We start from the raw sequence: 23,400 nt of genomic DNA on the forward strand, positions 1-23,400 counted from the left end.
AGTAAGGAAATTCAGAGAGCTTGTGAATTATTAGGTTGGTGGGCAAACAACCGGTGGGGATGAAGTTAAGATGAACTTCCAGGAAATCCCAGGTCACACTCTCAAAGTGAGTGAACTAGATCCTCTATGACATTCATAGCTGCAGAGGTGACAGAGATCCCCTAAAAATTCTAAAATAGCCACTCAAGGCTGATGTTCCGTTTATAGAACATATTTCTGGAGCACTCATTTATTCTGTGACAGCTGTTTTAAAATCAAAATAATTTAACATACAGAGATCCTATATTCGTCATTTTTTGTATGTATGAATTAACATTTAGAAAATTAACTGGCTCAACCAACTTGGGAAATTGGCAGTGTCCATCAAGGCTGGCCATAGCAAGATCTATGACCAGCAATTCCGTATCTCACAGGAAGGCATAGCTTTATAAAGCAACACTATTTGTAACAGTGCAAAACTGAAAACTGCCTGAATGCCCATCATCTGTAGAATAAATAAATTATAGTATACTATTTAGCAAAGAGAATGAACAAAGTACAATCACATGCAAAATACAGAAGGACCTTACAGATATAAACGCTGAGTAATAGAAGTCAGACCAAAAAGAAAACATATTCTACAGTTTCATTGACAGATGTTTTTAAAACAAGTAAAACCAATCTGTAAAGTTGGAGGTTAAAATAGGGTGGGTGTGTTAGGAGTCATTGCCACCAGCATACATGTATGTTGTTGTCTCTCTCACTATAAAAACTATCTCTTGGTCTCAGGTCCCCCTTCCAGCATCCTTCCCATTTCTCTGCTGCCCTTCCCATCAAAACTTCCCACAAGACTAATCTCTCTTGGCTTCTTAATTTGTCTCTGTGGGTATTCATTCCCCAGAGCCCACTCCAGTAGGCTTTTGACCCTGCTACTCCACTGAAGTTGCTCTAATCATAGTCACCAACGACCTCTGTACTGTTAAGTCCAATGGTTAATTCTTGGCCTTCATCTTACCTAAACCATGACCAGCATTTGACCCTGTTGAAGACTCTGTTCTTCCTGAAACACATTCTTCATCTGGCTTCCAAACGCACACAATTGCCTCATGGCCATCTCCCAGGCTACGCCTCCTCAGCCTGCTTCTTTGATTGTTTCTTATCTCCTCAATCTCTCCATGTTGGAGTGTCAGTGACTCAGGACATCTATCTACAGATACCTCCTGGCTGATCTCATCCTGCCTCATTCAGTACTATCTATAACCTGATGACTTCCAAATTGATGCATTATATTTGGCATTCAACTCCAGGCTCAAAGATCTAACTGCCTACTCAACGTATCTACTTAGGGATCTAATGATAATCTCAAACTAAACATAATCAGAGCTGAGCCCTCGCTATCTACCATCAAATGTGCTCTACTTTCAATTCCCCATGTAAAGTGAGTGGTGTTTCCATCCTTCCTATCTCTTGGGCCAAAACTCCAACATCATCCTGGATTCTTCTCTTTCTCTCACATGCGACATACAACTGCAATTGTTTATGTTCTTGATTCTTCCACTAAGCAGATTTAGATTCGGGATTGATACTGATATCAATGTTCAGATCCCTTCTTATCTCTTGCGCAGCCTGGTCTTGGTCCAAGTCACTAGCAACTCACTCAAAACACTGCTGTTCAGTTTTCCTGACTGATCTCCCTGCTTGCATTATTGCCTCTCCTCTTTCAGTCCATTATTGACTAAAGAGTGAAGTCAGATCATGTCTATCATCTGCTTAAAATCCTCCAATGGCTTCTATCTCCCTCAGAATAAAAGCCTGAGTCCTTCAAAAGCCTCCACCACAATACAAGACATTAACATCTGTTGCCTTTGTGAGTTTCCTTTGCTGATACCTCCGACTTAGCCAGGAGTTACATAGCGGTGGGTGGAGGACTGCTCAGAATTCATGGTGAGAGAGTAAAGGGAAGAGTGATGATATTCGCCTCCCCCGTGCAGCTCCGAGGAGGGGCCAGAGCATCCCAGAGAGGGGGACTGAAGTCCAGGAGTTCCAGGGGTAGCAAACGTGGATGTGTTAATTGGTCCCCGGGGGCTAGGAGACGCAGGGAGAAGTGTGAGACTCAGAGGGGCAAACATGAAACAAACCACCTAGGTTCCAGATCTACTAAAGGGAGGTGTCCCTTTAGGGAGCAGGGGAAGCTAATCCTGAGGACACAAAGGGCTGCCATCTCACGCAGCACAACAAAAAGTGAGACTGTTGTTTAATTACAAACGAGACCACTTTTTTAAGTCTCACCACAGAGGGAAAAACTGAAAGACATAGTTTCTTCCCCAATCCTTCTTTTCAAGGAGTCACTTATCTTAAAGAATAAATAAAAAATTCAATCACAAGTGATTGATGTAAGAAAGAAAGCACGTGAATCTCGAATAATATATTTAGGAAAGTTTAAGTCCTGGTTCTGATAAAAAAAAATTTTAAGTGACTCAAGAGATTTCTCAGAAGTCTATTATATTGTTGCAATTGAATAACTTCCTTCAGATTTTTGCCTTCCTGAGCACTCCTTAAATAAATAATCCCCTCCCCACCACCCTCACCCACCTCCTTCCGCTTTATCCTGCCACACAGATCTGCATCAGACCCACAATACGTTTAATTCATAATCGTGATTTATCTGTTTATTTCCTCCAGAATGCTGTGTCCCTGACACTGGAATTGTGGCTGGCGCAGAGAAGGCATCTGACAAATATGTGCTGAATGAATGAATCAGCCAGAATCCCTTTGTAAACAACTTCTCCTGGAGACATTTGACTTTCAGAGAAGCTCAGGTTCCTGCCGGGTGTTCTAACTGATGAGAGAAACTGTCTCCGTTGGGGCTGGCACTACACGAGGTACTGTGTACCTTGGCTCTGGAGACTAAATAGGAGGTGTGATGTTATGAGACAATACTGACAATTAGAAGGGTGGAAATTGAGTTTTCAGAGTACATGGTGTTTGCATATCTTAACCTCCTGGATGAGCAATTTCAGTGGGGAAAAAAACACCCTATGAAATATCACAGTCAGGGAAGGCAGAGCATATGCTGTAGCTTTATGAATTATACCAGGCAAGTAGCTGCTGGAAAAATGTCTACAGATGCACTTCTGATGGGGAATACTACAGGGCTCAGTAATCAAAATCCCGAAAGAAAATTAATGAGCAGAAGTCCTCAGAGAGGAGGAAATTAAATATGTTTTAAACATCACTGCACAAAGGTTTAATGTATGCAGACTGGTTTGTAATATAAAATCTATATTTGCTGACAGTAAAAGCCTCCCTGAAAGTCACTGTCATTTAGTGAATGTAATTGAGAGTTAATGAATATCATGAATTGGTCATTTTTTTAAACTGAATGTGACTGCATTTGGGGAGTGGCATTTCAAAAATATTTGAGACATACTTAGTATTTGTTTATCTATGTTCATCTATCCATCCAATTATCTATGCCTATACTGAGAATGAAGTGTATATACTCAACAGATTACCAGCAGGTACCAGCATAAGACTGATGGTAAGACCAGTATAACGTTTCACTGAACCTTAGTCTCTCCAAGCATAAAGTCTACCATCGAAGTAAATGGGTAACTTGGTCCTTAAAGAGAGAAGATAGATTGGGTTTGTAACACAGTCTCGAAGGGCAGTTTTTAAAGGCCACAGAGTGTTCAAACTGGTTGGCATGTTATTCACTCAATTATAACAATGAAGTTGATGTTATGCAATTGTTGGACATCAGCCATGATCACTAATGAATAAGAGGTCAGGTCAATACAGTTGGTGCAGCTCAGGAAACTGTCAGAGCACCAAGGGTTAAAAAATGATGGATCATAATGCTCAGATAATAAACACAGGCCCACCATGACCCCATAGTTATGCTCATGATGTAAGAAGCAGTCTAAGGGCTCAGATATGCTATGCAGACTTCAAAGTTTTCTTAGATTCATATTCTTAACGCTTGAAAGAGATTATATAAAGGGTGAGGATCATCCTTAGTAGCTTATAAACTACAAACATGGAAAAAGAAAGCTTTTCCTTCAACACGTTCATTTCAGTGCCCTTTCAATGGCAGTTGGGTATTTTTAGAGCAAGCATCAAACTTGAGACCAAGTTTCCCAAAAGTTAATAGCTTCTTGTTTGATCTACCTGGCCTGTATTCTAGTTACTTCTGGATGCATCTGAAAGGCCCACTATTTTAGTAGATTAGCAACTCCTTAATGGAGAGGCTGTGTCTAATTCATAGTCCGTGGCTGAAACAAACAGCATTTATTATTCTTTCAATATTTTATTTAAATTTTTAATTTGCCATTCGTTCTCATATGAACTGAGCAGCTACTATGTGCATAATCACGGGCTGGGGCCTGCACCTGGTAAAAGAAGTTGAATAGGTGATGAAAATGTCTGCTGTCTAGGAAAGGGATGGAAAGAAGATGGGCTGGAAGTGGCACGAGTTAAGGCCAAGAGAGAAAGAGTCCGGGTTAGATGTGTAGGCGAAATGGAACGTGGTTTTATCTGTATTTTCTTTTGCAAAGAAATTATATCAAATGCCTTCTTTCTAATGAAAAATCTCCACAATTCTACATAGAGGCCATTATTTGGAAGTGTTTGAATTACACTTCTGTTTGGCAGCAGAATTATTTTTAGATGGAATTTTAACACAAGTTCAATATGACAACAACTCAAAGTCTTTCACCGGCATCCGTTCAATATTGTATGGATTCAGATCAGGGGGACAAGTTTCAGAAGTTCCAATCCACCATACCTTGGCCACCTCTTCTTGAAAAGCCACGAGATTCAAATGGGAGATGTTAACTAAGTCAGGTCCGTACACCACGGTTATCATGCGATGTTCCAGGCGCCCGATGTTCCCCACATCCAAAAGTTCCCGTAACTTGGGGTCCTGGATAATAACAAACGTTGAAAAAAGTTAGTCTTAACGAGAGATTCCAACATGGTAACCTAATTTCAAAAGAATTAGAGCTAGAATGCCTTCAAAACAAAGTTGCGTTTTTTTCTTACCAGAAATTGGTATGAGAAGTCCCTCAACCCAAAATGGCCCAGAAAAGAAAAATAACTTGCCCAAAGGTTGTGGAGAGATTATTTCTGGATCAAGATTTGTGATCTTACAATTTTATGCTAAGTGAAATAAGTCAGAAAGAGAAAGCCAAATATTGCATGGTATCATTTATATGTCGAATCTAAAAAAACTGAACTCGTAACAGAGATCAGAGTGGTGGTTACCAGGGACTGGGGGATTGGAAGGTGAGGGAAATGGGGAGATGTTGGACAAAAGGTACAAACCTCCAGATACAAGATAAGTTCTGCGGGTGTGATGTACAGCATGGTGATTATAGTTAATAATATTGTATTATATACTTGAAAAATGCCAAGGGAGTAGATCTTAAATGTTCTCACCACAAAAGAGAAATGAAAATGATGTGATGTGATGGGGTGTTGGCTAACACCATGGTGGTAATCATTTTGCAGCAGAGAAGTGTAACAAATCAGCATGCTGTACACCTACACTTACACAACGTCACATGTCAATTTTATCTCAATAAAGCTGGAAAGAAAAGACTTGTGGTCCTCAGTCAGGAGCTCTTTCTGTCATACTGCCATTCAGTAACATATTTTTGTGCACCACAATTCTCCCTTTATTTCTTCCAATCATCCTATGAATCCCATATTGAAATGCAGAATCTCATCCCTCACAGACACATTAAGATGAAGAGGGTGGCCCTAGAAGAATCAAAACACAACGATGCCAGCTAGGGCTGGGGCAGAAATGTAGCTGAGGGTCACAGCATGGACCGTCTCCAACACTCAGTACTGATGGGAAGAGGGGTTGTTAGAGCAAAATGGTGGCCCTGCCATGAATAGGTTACTTCAATTCTATCCTCAAAAAGTACTGGGATTTGGACATAGAAAAAAATCTGCAGTTTTTTCAGGGTAAATTGCATTCTTTGGGACATAGTAAGGAAGGATCCCTTGGCGATACGGTCCTGCTGGGAAAAGGAGGTTTCCAAGCCTTCTGAATTCAAAGTAAAATCTACCATAGGGCTCAGTCGGTTTGTTTGAATTAATTTTCCTCTCATAAGACAGGCCTTGAAGAAAATGAGAGGTTCATGTGGAAAATTAGCAGCAAATCAATCACTTAGCAAGTCTGCAGCCAGCTTCAGAGCAAGGAATAAACTTGCATTCTTATTTATTTAGTTAAATTTTGGGCCAACAGGGCTTAATGACTTAGGCTGGTTATTCTGATTTCCATTCTGAGGTTTTTATAGGCAACATCCTTACAAAGAAAGAGCAAACTTGAATAAACCCAAAAAGAAAACCAACAAAATCTTTCCAGCTGAGTTGGGGTTTGATTTGGTGACATTAATTCTCTCTGTAGTTAATAAAACTTTCCCCTCTGTTTGGCTGTGTGAAAGAGGAACGTTTTCAGGGAAGTTAAGAGCAGAGAAAATTCCATTTCAAAGCTGCACCCAATGTCACTGAAACCTCACCTCCGCTAACAAGCTAAGAACTTATCAAGAAATCAGACCCCCTGGAAAGATCAAATAAATGCTCCCACAGAAACATCAATCTGCATGACCTAGAAAAGGAGAGATATACAGTTTAAAAAAATTGAATAAACAATAATAGCAAAAAAGGGAAATCTTTAGCATTCTAGCATTCATGAAAGATTAAAGCAGAATATTCAAGAATGGACTCTTTGTGAAGGCTAATTAAAGAATGGTATCAACTGTTCTATGAAACAATTAACTGTGTCACAGGTTTTGAACTCCCTTGAGGCAAGGTTCAAAGAGAAAATACATTTGATCAGTACTTAAATTTTTTTTTTTTTTTGTATACTCGGAAGAGAAAAATAATCCTCAGAAACCACTTGAAAGCTGTAATGATAAATTCCAAGTTTCGAATCTGTGATTACAGTGCTCATCAGTATCGTTCCTCCTACACCACGTAATGGGACGACGTTTGGGAATGAATGGCCTCTGTACTTCGCTCCCTTTCTTTCCTTCCAGTGAGAGTCACACAACTCGCCCTCTGGCTTTTTTTCTCCCTCAGGTATTGTCTGTTCAGTCTATATCACTTTACTGCCTCATTCACGTGTCCATTAAAAACACGTTTGCCCGTTTATCAAGTAGTGGATGATTAAAGAGTGTCACCTATCAGAACTGCAGGGACAAAGTGTGAGGGTCAGGGATTCACTTGAGTTGTCCTTGAAATACGGGAACTCAAGGCAAGTAGAGAGCACCCAGGGAAGGTGCCCAGAACAGAAAACCATTCTGGAAAAGGGCTACTGGGATTCTGGGGTGAGAAAGATCATCAACTCTTTGTGACATCTCTGTAAAAGTTTCCTACTGATGGTTGTTTATATATATTTAAAAACTGTTGGTTTTTATGTAATTAGAAATTTGTAGTAAAGTATTTAGTGATGTCTGGTCTTGGAAGCATAGAGCAGGCAGACAAAATAATGAGGATGTGTGAATCTGAGGGGAAGGTATTTGAAGATTCATTATTTATGTCTCTCTATGCTTGAGATAGTTAACAATTACATAATAAATAATAAATAAGATTATTGAGCATAAGCTAGAGGAGCAAAACATTAAATTTTTTTTTCCAAGAGAAACCACAGTATTTTTAAATTATGTAGCTCTGATAGTAAACAGAGAAGTCATTTAAAGTATATAGAAAGCAACCTCCTTACAAAGATGCATTCTTGGTGATGGATCATGCTAATTTTTAAACTATATTTTACTTTTCCCCCCATCATTAATCATTTTATTTCTCTTTAAAATACCTTTTCTTCATCTATTTCATTTTTATCAACACCAAACTTGGTGATGTTAGAACCCTCTCCCTGAAGACATGACTTCACTTTTCTTTTCACCTGGACCCCAAGTTGTCTCATTTGAACACAACATCTCCAGCTGATGTGGTGGCTTCAGAACTCATTCTTCATTACTGAGCATCTGATATGTGAAGGGTGGGCTCAAAAAAGATATCTGTCCTTTCAAGTACCGCAAGTTGCCCTCAGCTGTTTTCAGCAGAGGAGACCCTCAGAGAACAGGTTGGGGGCGGGGGGGGTGGTGGAATTATCTGGAAGGATAAAAACAAAGGCACCATATGTTTGGAGAAGTTTATAGATGGAAAGGACTTAAAATAAATAGATGTGTCAAAAAATGGTTGTTTCTAGGGGGCTATTTCTCAGGTCTGGGGATATAAGTAACTATATTTCAAAAAATGAACAAAATCAAAATAGTAACAGTGACAACAAAAAAAACCCCTACAATTTACATAAAAATCACTCCCTCCACAAAACCTGTTCTACTAAGGAATTTTATGCCTGTTTCTCATTGAATGAACTTTCTGACCAGTTTTCAGAGAAGGGTTTTCTTACTTAAATTACTACCGGACTCAAACACAATTCTTGGTCCCTGAAAGGATTATAAATTCTTTGAAATTGTTACAGAGAAAACAAGCTGTCTTCACAACTCTGAAAACATGTTCAATTTCTCTGTTGCAGAATACTAAAGAATATAGCTGGGAAAAAAAAAAAAAAGAGGTCAAGCGAACTTGGAATTTCATATTTTCACTCAGCTGTTGCTCAGGCCTGTTCCCTCCGGAGAATACCCCAGTGTCTCTCCAGTTGGAATTCAGCCGATCAGATCAGCTAAGAATCCTGGCAGTTGTAATTTAAGTCCACTTTTAAAGGTAAGTCCTTGATCATCTCTGTCCCCACAAGAGTTACAAAATAGAGACTGTCTGACTAAATAAGCCCATTCTTCTCTCAAGCATCAAGACTCCTGATTAAATTACTTCAGGTCTGTTGCAAAGAAAGTCAAGTTGCTCAAGTTAATGGTTCCCATTTCCAGGTAATGGACAACTGAAGAAAGTCAGGACTGCTCTACACCCGAGACACGTGGACTCCATCACACCAGACCTTACTATCATTACGCCGTATCATTCAACATATTAGAAATTAACCAAAGAGATAAAACACAAGCTAAAGGTTGATTTTTTAAAAGAGTTAAATCCCAGTCGCGCTCTTCATTTCCTAGTATCTTTCAAAGGAACGTTATTTTATTTGTTGGTCAGATATCCGCAAAAGAAAAAAAAACTCTTTTCAAGACCTTCAGATTTCATTTGAACAACAGAAACATTTTTGGTGCACAAAATATACCTTACTCAGTTTCCATCCCCATAATCCTTACTGGATTTTAGGCTTACTGAACAATTTGCATATTAGGTTAATTTTATCCCCAGCACTTAGGGCAACGTTTTCAATCTGAATTACAGTTATATGGATGTAACTTTAATCTGTCAGTCATACAAAGAACCAAGTATATCAAAGACTTTCTATTAACACTCGGTACAACAGTCGGAAATGACAGAGGCAGATTCCTTGTTAGACTTAAGTGACATTAGTAGGTTTAAGCTTCGCAGGGATAAAGCTATCTTTTCTTTGAAGGCAGAGCAAGTTCTTTTCATCCTTGATTTAAATTTTGTTATGAAGGAAAGGTAGAAACTTATGCTCAGGACGGTTTTCCATCAAGGTCTTGAATTTAACATTTATCTTTCAAAAAAAAAAAAAAGAACAAATTCCCTTGGAATCAATACTTGTATTCTCACAGTTCTCATTTTAAAGGTTTCTCTCTCTTTTTTATGAATGTGAGAAGGAATGCCATTCTCTTCCTCAGGATGTACCAGTAGCTTGGGCACCCACCCTACACAGCGAGCAAGCCTTTGTAGGTAAACCACTATCCACTCACTTGGACTCCGACTTTGAAATATAGTACTGTGAACGTTCTCCTACACGGAGGGGAAGACTTGGAAGATACTGCTTATCCATCTTTTCCTGTAAGTGGTAGATGGAGGTGGCTTGAATATTTTTCAGCTGTTTCTTTAGATGGAGGGAATAAAGGGAGAACAGACTGACTATGGTAAAAAAAAAAAGTGACTACGAGCAAATACTAGAATGATAAAGAGAAGCATTATGGTAACAAGATTCTTTATATTTGTACAGAGTAGTGACAAAGTTGCAGATGGAGCCTCCAGTCCATGCACAGGGAGCCTCAGTGCACAAGTGAAGAAATCTATTGATGCAGAAGAAAACATTTAGTTGGTCTGGCTGTGCATCTCCATCCAAAATAGAGTGGCTTAAAGATGCCAGACGTGAGTTTATCGAGCTAAAAACTAACATACTGTTCAAATCTAAAAGAAAAACAAATAGTTTAGAAGAAATGGAACAGCAACCATCATGCAAAGTATTCTGCTTGACCACAGGCATATCTATGCAGCTAAAAATGTGTTTATCCTGGGGAATGGTCACAGAGGACAGAGAAATAAATTCAAGAAAAATATCTTTAAATAGCATTCTAGTGATTAATTTAAAATTTAACAGCTTGAGGTTTTCCTCCTTTCAATGAAAAAACTCAGGGTATGATTTAATGTCGTTTCTAAGCTAGAATGAAAAGAAAGAGGAAGAAGGTGCTGGCAGCATTCAGGCAGCTGACACTCAGAAGTAGCAGGAAAGGGGATTCAAATACAGTGCCCAGATTCTGGGGAACAAGTAAATCCTGGATGGTAGAGGTGACGAAGAGAACACTTGTCAGAGCCGGACACATGCTGTCATTTCAAGAAGCTGCATTATCTGAGCTAGGTTCCTGGGTCACAGTATATACACATGCTCAGCTAACAGGTTGCTTGACTTGATGCTCCAGAAACGGACCTGAGTCGACGATCTGGGGGCAGGTACATTAGTTTGGAGGCGATCATAGGAAGTATAATGACAGAGTAAGACCAGGAGGAAAGAAAGTCAATATATAGCATATTTATAGTATATAGGATATGGAACAGTTTACCACTTTGGGTAACTGAAGCTTAATCCAACCAGAGCCATCCTAAGAGAGTGTGAAAAACACCCCCTACCCCCACCAAGGATCCTGGAAGCTGGATTACTGATCTCTCAACTCTCGTGTAGCATTGGTGGCGAATCTCCCCTGGGATGCCAACTCCCTTGTGTTACGGCCAGAAAACATTCTCAGGACTAGGTGGGAACTCTGCGGGTGGGCCAGTGCAATATGAGTGCCCGGCAAATGTCTCTTACACTGTTGAAGGAGTGGCTGTTAGACATAAGAGAATTTTGTCCTGATATTGATTAATCTTTAAGTATTCTATGAGATCTACGTTGGAAGGAATTTCATCAGGGCAAGTAGATTTAGATTCCTAACTGTTCAGTTCTCTATAAAAATAATAAATATAGGGACAATAAGTTCTTAGTAACTATGCATCAAGCACCATCCTAGCTGCTCTATATTTTTCCCTCCATTCAATCTGCAAACTAACATTGAAAGCTATGTTTTCCCCCCACAGTTTGCAAATGAGAACTCTAAGGTTTGGGGGAGGTAAGGTAATTTGCCCGGTTTTATAAAATGGGGGAAGGAAGATTTGACTCCAAGGAAAGCTAACTGTAAAGTCTAAGCCCTTCCCATATCACATTGTGTTAAAAGCACAGCCAATCTGATGGGGTTTATATAAAAATAGTGCACGTAGTTCAAATGGCAGAATAATCTTAAATAAATCAGCATCATTCAACTCCTCTGCCTTAGTGATAGTTTAGGCAGTTCCTTAAAATACAGAATAATCTATGTGGAATTAGAATAGGAAAGAAATGTGGTCCAGTGGCACCACTTTTCTTGCTAGGAAAGCAGGGAAGCTAAACGGTCAAGTTCAATCATCCTTACTGAAAGTCAAAGTGCATGAAAGATGTAGCGTTTTTTTAAAAAAAAAAATCAGTGGGAATACTTCTCATCTAGTCAGTATTTGTCAAACCTAAAAATGCTAAAGTATAACCAGGTTGTCACTGATGTTTCAAACTATCCCATTCTCCCCTTAGCCGTCTCTGACACACGCAGCCACGTAACTGCCAGCCCAAGCCGTATGCATTGCCATTTCCACTCCAGTGCATAAAAAGCCACATGCCCCGAGGGGCAGTGCTGTGTGCAAAGCAGGCAGTTAGCCCTCATGTTCCTTCCTGTTTAAAACCCCCACAGATAGGGTGACGGTAATCACCTCCCCTTCAACTTTTAAGGGGGTTGGTGATGATTCTAGGTAAGTTTCAATGTAGCTGTGCCCAAGTTTTAGAATAATGACGCCGGTCTTTTCAAAGAATGAAAATAACATTTATTAAGTTCTCTCTGGTCCGTGAGCCCTTAATTGGTGAGTTGTTTGTTTGTTTTTCTTTCTTTCTTTCTTTCTTCCTTCCTTCCTTCCTTCTTCTTTTCTTTCTTCCTTCCTTCCTTCCTTCTTCTTTTCTTTCTTCCTTCCTTCCTTCCTTTTTTTTTCTTTCTTTTCTTTTCTTTTCTTTCTCTCTTCCTTCCTTTCTTTCTATTTTACTATTTTGTTGTGGGATCTGCCTCCTTATATGGTACTTGATACAGTTAGATGACACTAAAGGGGCTTCTAAAATCTCAGAACATAAGTTAAAATCAAGCAGATAAAACAAGAAGACCCAACAATTTCCTCATAATAACAAACAGTGCTCCCTTGACAGTTTCTGGAAAAAATCCATGTTTAGCATAGATGCTAAGGACTTTTGACACTTGGAGGGAGACAGTAGAAATTTTATCTTGTCTGTCTGACGTGGAGGTTTGGATGTGCCAATTAAAAGCAATGTAACCTCGTGAATTTTCTTAACCCTTCTATGATTCAGTTTCTTTGTTACAGGAATAAATGAATAATTATGTTAAGTGCTCAGGGCAGCACAGAACAAGCTGTGAGTCCTTGAAAAATAAATCAATAGCTTGAAAGTGAAAGACAATATGGGGGCATCTATGAATTACTTAATCGCTTACGGTCACCGGAACATTTTACTATATGTATATATATATTTACTTACTTTGTGACTTATCAAGCAAGACCTATTTGTATTTACATTATATACATTTATGGTTTGTGTCTATTTGGCTGATTATATTCTAAACACACGTATTTTACTTCTATATTTTCCTTAATTTGGTCTTCCATGGGGAGTATAATTTAAAGCGTGCTAAAAGACAAATCATTTCTAGAACCTTCATGTTTCTGGTTCCTGTGTTTAATAGCTTTGAAAATTAGGCAACCTGTTTTCTCTGAGCTTCAGCTTAGTTTTCACTCAAAAGAAATGATGATATATCTGATCCCCTTAAAGCATTTGCGTGATCAAAATTAAACCTGCAAACTGTACAGTGTCGCATATAAAGAAAGAATTCACATATTTTTGTGGTGACTGACATAATCATTTTAACTATGACATGAAAAACAGCAGTGAAAAAAATTGTTAGCTGTTTATCTTTTTCTTCTTAGAATTATCAAGGGCTGTAGAAGTTTAAAGGAGAGAAATTTTCCTGTCAATTTGTTGTAAGTAACTGTGAAAGCATTTGAAGGAAATTGATACTTTTTCTAGAAGTGTCTAAATATAGATGTGAATGTGTGTTTACCAAAGGCTCCTAGAAGTATTTCAAGATGAAATATTATTTGATTTTCAGATTTATCTCCTTATTTTCATCTCTTTTTTCCCATTACTCTAGATAAATGAGTTCACTATATTTCATAATGAATAAAGATTAATAATATATTATTCCTTCGGAAACACAGGGATATAAAGCTCTTTACAATTCAAAGACTGGAGGAGGTCTGATGTCTACTTTTATGAGCAATAATTAATAACATCTAAATAAGCCCTGTCTAAAATATGCCTTTTTATGCATGTGCTTCTCTTTGAAAGTAAGGAAATGTCTTCTAAAATTCTTTATTCTCCATCCATCAAAATAATCCAACATTATACATGAAGACCAAAGCGTCATCTCTAAGACCTCAGCTGTCAATGAGAAAACAATTATCTTGAGAGTTATACAAATGTGTCTAGGCAGTAAGATTAAGCAGATGCATAATGTTGCCATGCCATGCCAGTACCATCAAGATTGTTAGGACAATTCTAAACAGGAATGAAAGCAGAATTCAATGAGTGTGAAGCTCTCAAAATTTTACAAAATCTGTACAAAAACAAAACAAAACCAAACCAAACCAAATAAGTATTCCCAGGACATTATTAGCCATTTCTTTGCATCTTACTTGTCAACCTGCACTAATCAATTTTTAAACAATGTATTTTAACTTTGTTCTCAAATATCACTTACCCCTTTTTTACCTTTTCTCCTCTTTCCCACTTCTGTTAGTCATCTTTTCTCTCCCCTACCAAAGTTTTCCTTAGGGGATTTTGTAAATCTTTTGGAACCTGGCAAATTAGATGTTTTTACATCATCCTAATAAGACAGTATTTAGCACATGAACTATTTTAGGATGAATTGTAATGTCACTGAGTTTCATATCAAGGGAACTCAAATCATCCTGCTGTCAAGGATTAACTCAAAATTATTCTACTTCTTGAGTTCTCTACTTAATTCACTTAAATATTAGGTCTATGATTCATTCATAGCAAACACTGTCCTGGGCACTCAAGAAATAGAGCAATACACAAAGTGGGATTAAGAGGATACATATATTTTCCTTTTTTCTTTCTTTAATTATTTCCACTCCGTACCTTTTCGTGAGGTGTACTTTAGAAGTTACTGGACGATTGGTTCAGTGTTTCATTTCAATCTAGTGATATCCTAACGTTGCTGGATAATTTCAACAATTTCAACAACAGAAAGATGGATCGCATTGAACCATGAACAGCTGCCTCTCATAATATGCTGGTTCATGTTCAAAGCTTGGAAAGTGAGAAACAAAGCAAAATCCCCAAACCCAAGCAAACAAACAACAGAACAAAAACCCCCACAGCCCTGAATTGTAGCACTGATTGCTTTGGATGCTGTAAATACTCCCACCGTAGCCAATTTCAAGCTACTCGAATACATCACAGAATTCAGAAGTGGAAAGAGACAGAAGCACATGGTTATGTAGTATTTCACTCTACAGATACAAGAGCTATATAAATATAAATAGTCTCAAGATCATAGGTAATCCTAAACTATAACAAAATAGTTAGAAAGTGATGAGCTTTGAGTATTTATTACCTTTGTTGTACATATAATTTACTGAGTTGCAAATTCGTATTATTTAATTTATAACAATGGTTGTGTTTAACAACCAATAACTTATTTACCAAAAATTTAACAGCTGGCTGTCATGAACTGGTACCAGCTGGTTCCAGCACATCACTGGCTGTGTCCAGAGGTGGACTGTAGAAGTTAAGAGAGACAGCTATGCTTCTGGGGAATAGGGAAAGGTGTCAGTTTGAGCAGAACCGTCCTTAATCTCTCTAGGCATCAATTGTCCATTTTAGCTCCTTTCTGGTTTTCTTCTTCCTGGCTAGGGATTGTTTTCACAATTGCTTGATCATCACACAGATCTCTCTCCTCAGGCCTTATCTGAGATGTGTAAGTGGACCCCACTCTGGGTACCCACCTAAAATGATCCTATTGGGCAGATCCCAGCTTCCTGGGCTCTATACATACAGGGCTGGGTCCTGGACGATCACCTTCAAATACAACCATAGTCCAACTCAAAGGGAAATGTAATAAGAGCATTTTACTCCAAAGTGTTAATGGTTTTCTCCTCATTAGAGAGTCTGGTTGTCTAGAGACCCACTGACCTATTGACCGATGCCCCAAAGGCTCCTTTTGAAAGAACGTTTAGAGTTTCCCTACTATGTGTGGGCATCTGCTTCAAGCTCTTTATTCATCAAGTGAACAAATGTTTACTAAGCGGCTACTGTTTACCCAGCACTGAGCTAGCTGATGGAGCTACACTGGTGAACCCCACCCTGGTGATGTTTATAATCTGGTGGGGAAACAAGCATTAAATTAATCAAAGGGTCTCTATTTAAATAAACATGACAGTGCTTAGTAAGGGAGCCTGACATAGTCCATGGAATAAGAGACAGCTTCCCTAAAGAAGTATTAGATGAACTAAAATTTGAAAAATGAGGAAGAGTCTTAATCAGGTGAAGGAGGGGTAGTAAGAAGCACTTTGGGAAGGAGGAAGAGCATATGCAAATGTCTTGTGGTAAGGAGGAAGAGGAGCAATTAAGAGAGAGTTCAAAGTGGGCAGAGGGCTTGGGCGAAATGAACCTGAGAGATTCATTTCAGGGGCTAGACTATACTAGGAGGTAAGGTCTCTCCTTGCTAAGGAGTTCTAAGCCTTTGAACCAAGGGGAGCCATTGAATGGGTTCAATCAGAGGGAGAACAGGATATGATTTGCTAGTCTGTAGAAGGCAGACTGGAGGGGAGGCACCTGCAGCACTTCAGGTGGGAGAGAGGCTGGTAGCTCTGAGGTGGGAAGCCCCATGAAAAAGACGGCAGGACCCCCAGGCAGGGCCACTATCCTCCTGCCAGCACCATTCAGTTCCTTGGCCCAGTGCTATTATTTCACTTTTTAAACTCTGAAACGGCTTACTTCTAGGAAAGCTGAACTTACCCCTAAGAGTCTATTGGTTCCCTGAGCTAACTCCTGATTGGTTCATTTGTAGTGCTTCATTTGCATGGATCTCACTCCTGATTGGTCCATTTCTACAAAGCTTGTTCCTAATTAGTCACCTTTGTTATACTTTATTTGCATACTACAAAGTGTTGCAAAATCTAGACTGGTAGCCTATAAAAGCCTGTGTAAACCTACAGACTGGGGTCCAGAGCTTGGAATGTTAACTTCTCTGGGCCCATTGGTGTAATAAACCTGAGTTCTCCAACTCTCCAAGTGCTGCTTGGTCTCTCGCCTGGATCTAGGTTGCTGTCACAACTGAGCTGTAACACTGAGCTGTAACACGCTTTTCTGCAACAGCTTGAACCAGGGGCAGACTGGTGTAGCTGGACAGATTTGAAAGACATGGAGGCGATAAAATTAACCTCACCTGATGTTGGACTGGGTATTGGAATTGAAGAGATGAAAGTGTTAGCAATAACTCCTAGGTTCTGAACAGCGGAGACATGGGGTAGCCAAGAGACAGGGGCACCTGGACAAGGAGTGGGTTTTCGGGGAGTAGATGGTATGGTTATGAGTTGGAATTTTAATACGCTAAGTCTGAGGTGCCTTTGAAACTATTCCCAGTTGTGGACCATAGATCCGATTGCTAAAGTCTTATCTACCAGGGGGTGGCTACAGAAACAAAGCCCTTGACTTCAGTTTTACTCTGGATAGGATTCTAAATACAGCAGAAGCAACTTACAGAACAAGATGCCTAGGGGATTTGTTACACCTTCCCCTCTTCCTTGGATTTCAGGTCATTGTTCTTTAATCCCAAATGTATTTTTCCTTCAAGTCAATGTTAAAATCATTTTATATTTATCAGAATGTAGCCCAAGCAAGCCAAATGAAGAATGTGCATTTAAAGAACAGCTTCTAAAGAGAGGTGACAGTGTTTTGCATAAGTCTCCACAGAAGACAGATATGAACAACGATTTTTGTGTATTGTTACATTCAGGAGTGGATGTGGGTGCTTGAATTATAAAGGCACTTTATAAAAAAACACTTATTTCTAAGACCATTGTGTTTTATGAGGGTGGTTCTGAATTGTGATTTAGAACAAAAAAAAAAGCATCTTCAACATGTGATATATTAGATGTTTATGTAACTACAGCAAAAGAACGATGAATCAGTGTCTTCGTTATGAATTTGATTTCCCCAAACCCAAGTGATTTGCAAAACTCTTAAATATTTTAGTATTCTCAAGGCAACATATAAGACAAAAATCATTTAAGCACAATTTTATGCAGCTTTTAAAAGTCATGTTTATGGTATAATATTAGGTATAAAAGCAACACTAAGAATTAACACATGATGTTAATTCTGTGCAACTATGAGTGCAGAGAGCCAAGACTGGAAGGAAATTTAATACAATATTAACAATGCTCTTGTCTACAGTTGTAAGATGCTATTTTTTTAGATGAAAGAAATTGCTGAATATGAAGATGTGGCGTACTCTTACAAAAAATTCAAATAATTCAGAAAAGGATAATGAAACAAAATTAACCCTGCACTTCACCAACTGGAAGCAACCACTGAAAACATGTTGGAGAACATCATTTAGATCAGTGTTGTCTCACAGAACTTCTGTGTTGATGGCATGGTTCCTTATCTGTGTTGTCCAAATATGGTAGCCATTAGCCACAAGTGTCTACTAAATACTTGAAATGTGGCTAATGCAACTGAGGAAGTGAATTTTTAATATGATTTAATTTAAGTTAATTTAAATTTAGATAACCACACGAGGCCAGTGGTTAGCAAATTGAACAGCATAGTTCTATACCTTCCTCTACTTACACACATATCCAAATATCCCAATAATTTTATGTAAATCGGATTAAACTACCCCCATTTATTTGTAAATGGGTCACTTAATATATTAATGAGATGTTTATATAAATACAGGCATATATTACCTTCTTAAGTGATCCTGCAGTATCCCATTATATATATGCACCACAATTTATTTAACCTATCTTTCATCATTGGACAGGCTTTACTATTATAAACAATGCCTTAATGAACATCTTTGTATCTATATTGTCGTGTACTTGACTGAAGATCTGCTTGAGATAAATTCCCAGGCATGGAACTGCAAGGTCAAAGGGTATCCATGTTTAACTTGTGATACAAATTGCCCAATGCTCTCTACAGAATATACTAGTTTACAGCCCCAACAAATAGCATACGAGCCCACAAACATGGGTTATTGGCAATTTTCTCACCTTTGGCAGTCTGCTGGAAGAAAAATAATATCTTGTTATTGTTTTTATTTGTGTTCAAAAAATTACTTGTGAGGTTAAGTATCTCTTTTTATTTATTGGCTACTCACATCACATGTCTTATAGTATGAACTGTTTGCTCAGGCTGATCTCTCCCTATTCCAGTAAGATATTTCTCGTTTTCTTGATAATTTTTAAGAAGATTTATTTTTTTGTTGACCCTGTGCCTCGCATATATGCTGTAATATTTTTTCCAAATGTATCATTTGTCTTAAATGCTTGTCATGATGCATTTTTCCCTATAGAAATTTTTTAAAATTTCATATTCAAATCTATCAAGTCTTTTAAAATTATTTTCTGACTTATTGTCCTGTGTGAAGAGGCTTTCCTTATCTTGACACTATAGAAATATTCAGTTCATAAGAATTTATTTTCTCCTTATCCTTTATGTAATCTGCAAATATTTATAATAAAGACCATGCACTCTAATACATTACGATAATATCAAAAACTATAATTAGGAAAATATTTCTTTTAAAAACAACTGAGAACCAAATTTTCTTTTAAATGACACCTTGTACTAATGGTTTCTTTTCAGTCTATAGATGAGGATTTGCAAATGCTAGACTTTATAAGAGAATCTTATGATAATGAAGGTTACACACCAGCAAAGAAGGGAGCCAGCAACTGGCCCATGTTCTGAATTCCCCCTTGTGAGATTATTATAATACCCATAAGGATGCTTAATGAGCACGGCTAATGCCCCTTAAGTCAGCACCCAAAATGGGATGTTCATTGTTGAATGTATCACTTCTCCAAAACCTTGAAATGGCTCTGCAGTAATCACACTCTAACACCTGAGTACTTAAATGGGACCGAAAAATAGAATTGATGACAGCATGCATCTTACATGACTGCTGTTTCTCCGACGTGCATGGCACACAGCTTTATAATGCACAGGGGAGATTACAAATTCAGCACAGTATTGGACACTCTTTGAAGAGCCTCTAAACATCTTTGTCTTTTAGAGAAATAAAGAGACTCATATCTAGACATTTAATATATGCAGTGGATCCAATAATCCCAATCCCAAGCTTTACTGCTTCACAGTTAAAAAGAAAGTGAAAGCCTGTGGACCTGCACCGACCCACCTTCCATTCAGACCCACTTCCACTTGACTTTCAGGTGGAGCCACGTCATGTCTGGGAGACACATGTGAATGCACCATCCATTAAGGACCCCACAATTCTTCCTGGAAGGTTGTTAACAAATAGTAACTTTTTGCATATTGTTTCAGAAAATGCCCTTTGTTCAGCAGGAACTGTGGCTTTTTCATTAGTTGGGTTGGTAGTTTCAGTTTTTGTATAACGAAGCTCTGCGGGGGAAGAGGCTTAAAGCTCACAGGGGAGGCTGTTGGGATCCATGTGGGACACGTGACCTGGTCAGTAATTGGGGATGAAAGGTCAGTGGGAACCTACAGATCTGTGGGGTTTAGAGTGTCCATGATAACCCGATGCACCCAGGGAACCACAGACCATGTGATGGCTCTGGGATATGTAAGCAGTAGGTAATGGGGCCTCTTACACCTCTAGAATTCCACTAGGGTCACGTAGAGGCGAGGACTCCAGGGTGCAGGAAAATAAGGCCATGAGATGGTGGGACCTGAAATGAATAAGGCATTGGGTGGAGGAGGGACAACTAGCTGTTCTTTGTATACCACCCTTTCCCTATCTTGCCCATCCAATGAACAATACAGATGAAGCCTTAAGGACTGCCTTCTTCAAAATTGCTTCTTGAATCTTTATATCACAGAATCTCAGGAAAACTATGAATGCTTACATGTGACCCTTAGTACAAGAATTGATTCACCTATATACAAATGAATATTCCAGGAGCTTACAGATACCATAAAAATACGTGTTTTTCATGTGTTCTTTCATTTGTACCTCCCCCTTCTTTAATTCAACAAATTCTTATTTTCATTCTCTTTGCTGGGGTTATGTTTATAAATAAGGCATCGTCTTTGCTCTCAAGGTTCTGATGATCTGGGAGAGGAGAAATATACGTAGATGCTTTGTGCATAATGGGATAAGTGCTTTTGAAGCACTGAAGAAGGCCACCAAATTGTGTTTAAGGAAGTTAAAACCAGCTTAAAAACAGAGAAAAGTTTTCTCAAGACTATACCTCTTAAGAGTTTGAGAACACATGAATAGTGCAAAGGAAATAATCTCCAAATACCAGTAGAAACACTAGGAAAGTTGATCAAAGAGTCAGTTAAGTATTTCCTGCACAATCAGCCAATAAAACTCCACAAACTATATTCGGCCAATAGAATTTCTTCTCGTCCATGTTATTAGCCCTTCTGGTAATTCTAGTCCTCATGAAGAAGTAGTTTTTATAGTTTTACAAGGGAAAAACATATGGAAATCATGTTTTCAGGGATTGAGGAACTCATAATTTTATTTAGTGCTTAAAGAAAGTTTAAATAGAAGCTTTTAACATAGACAAGGCAACTTGATGTGAATGAACTGAGCGCAGTGGAAACCCTTCTTGGTAAACCCTTTGTTAAAGACACTGATATATTTTTACATTTTAACCTTACATAAACACTTAACACGAAGGCTTAACCTTATCAAAACCAAAGTATTTCTCTATATTTTGTAGCTAAAAATTCATAAGGCCCATCTTGCATACATGGTTTCTGAATCTTAAAAACACAAGGGTTTTTGGTTTAAAATAAAATTTTGCATTCACAAAGAGCTTGGCACATATATGTATATGTATATATACTCCTGTATTCCATCCTTACCCTCTACACATTAAAAAAAAAAAAAGTCAAGATTTAAGTACAATTCCTGCAGTAATATGAAAACCAGATTGATTTTTCTAGAAAGCCTGAAAAAAATATGGCTTTTTACTGGCACATTTTAAAAATGTTTATAGCTTAGCATTTCTTTAAGGGTTTTTTTTTCAGTTGTCAAATTTCTTAACTAAAGTACACTAATTTAAAATGAAACTTCTTAACATTATCATAATGAAGTTGGACCTAAATCTCACACTATATAAAAAAATGTTAGCTCAAAATGAATCAGAGGCCTAAATGCAAAAGCTAAAGCTACAAAGATCTTAAAAGAAAACAGGTGTAAATCTATGTGACCTTGGATTTAGCAGTAGTTTCTTAGACACCGAGAGCATCAGAAACAAAAGAAAAAAATAGATAAATTGGATCTCATCAAAACTGAAAACTTCATGCTTCAAAAGACACTGTCAAAAAAGTAAAAAGACAACCGATGGAATGAGAGAAATGAGAGAAACTATTTATAAAATCTATCTGATAAGGGACTTAAGAGATGCACTGTCAGTGGCCTGGTAAATTGGTGCAGCCACTTTGGAAAACAGTTCTGCAGTTCTTCAAGATGTTAAATATACATATGGCCCAGCAATTCGACTCCTAGGTATCAACCCAAGTGAAATGAAAACATGCCCAAACAAAATCTTGTACATGGCAGTTCATAGTAATGTCATTCACAACAGCCAAAAAGTAGGAACAAGTCAAATGTCCATCAGTTGGTGGATGTAGCAACAAAATGTGGTCTGTCTCCACAGTGGGATACTATACAGCAATTAATGGCAACCAAGTACTGTTACAGGCTACAACATGGGTGAATCTTGAAAACATTATGCTAACTTAGAGAATCCAGTCACTAAAGACCACATGTTGTATGATTCCATTTACATTAAATGTCTAGAATAGTCAAATCTATGGTGACAAAGTAGATGAATGGTTACCAGGGTCAGGGTGGAGGTAGGAAGTGGGGGGACTGTTAATGAGGACAAGATTTCTTTTTACAGTGATGAAAATATTCTAAAATTAGACAGTGATGACAAATGTACAACTCTGAACATACTAAAAGCCACTGAACTGTACACTTTGGGAGGATTAATTTATTGATGTGCCCCTAAAGAACCTGTGTACCCCCACTGTGCTGCGAAGAAAGTTATCTGTGTCTCAGACAGAAGACATGAGTGAATCATGGAATTCGATGTTTTGGGAGAAAGCTTCGAAATATTTTTATTCTTGCTAGGTGATCAAGTTTTCTTGGCATAATGATAGATAGTGAATTGATGGGGAAGAAGATGCTTAAAACTGCAGGAGCTGACTAGGGAGATGTGTTGGAGTCAGCATTTATAATATTCACAGGTTTTGAAGGATAACGTTGAGCCCCACACAATGACTTAATTCTTAACTCTTTTTGGCTGAACCTTACTGTTCTCACTTCCTCCAAATGCTGGGGGAGTTTCTAAACTTTTAATCTCTTCCTTCCTATGCTCTGAGACACAAATATAAATACCTGAGCTAGGTCTAGCTTCTTTGGGAAATGTATCATTACAGCATATGTCCACCTACAATTAGGAACATAAATCCCTATAGCCAACCCTGTTTACGTTCTACGGACCTGCCTGCTGTGTAAATGAGTGAAAGTGAGTGTAGAAAAGTTGGAGGAAAAGAACACTTTCAGATCAATCAAGTTTTCCTTATCTGGGCAGGGAATTGGAGAAATGTATTTGACTTCCCCTAAGCTTATGAGTCCCAGGAATGCCATGGCCAGTTTTTTAGCGTACACTTAAAAGCCAAGGGTCTCTATTTTCACATGTCTCAAAACA

General features: G+C 38.3%; 1 protein-coding gene across 8 annotated transcripts in view; it reads right to left on the bottom strand.

The window, feature by feature from the left end:
• The window catches only part of PLCB1 (phospholipase C beta 1), a 648,190-nt gene that overhangs the window by 229,789 nt on the left and 395,001 nt on the right, over positions 1–23,400 (bottom strand). For all 8 annotated transcript variants that reach the window (XR_004313135.1, XM_032461845.1, XM_032461843.1 and 5 more), the window contains one exon: positions 4,766–4,903. Coding sequence is in view for 7 of the 8 variants with exons in the window: in XM_032461845.1 (XP_032317736.1) it covers positions 4,766–4,903 (138 nt within the window). In the remaining variant the exon portion in view is untranslated. The remainder of the gene's footprint in view (positions 1–4,765; positions 4,904–23,400) is intronic.

The sequence above is a fragment of the Camelus ferus genome, chromosome 19, assembly GCF_009834535.1.
Source record: "Camelus ferus isolate YT-003-E chromosome 19, BCGSAC_Cfer_1.0, whole genome shotgun sequence".
In the NCBI taxonomy this organism is placed as follows: Eukaryota; Metazoa; Chordata; class Mammalia; order Artiodactyla; family Camelidae; genus Camelus; species Camelus ferus.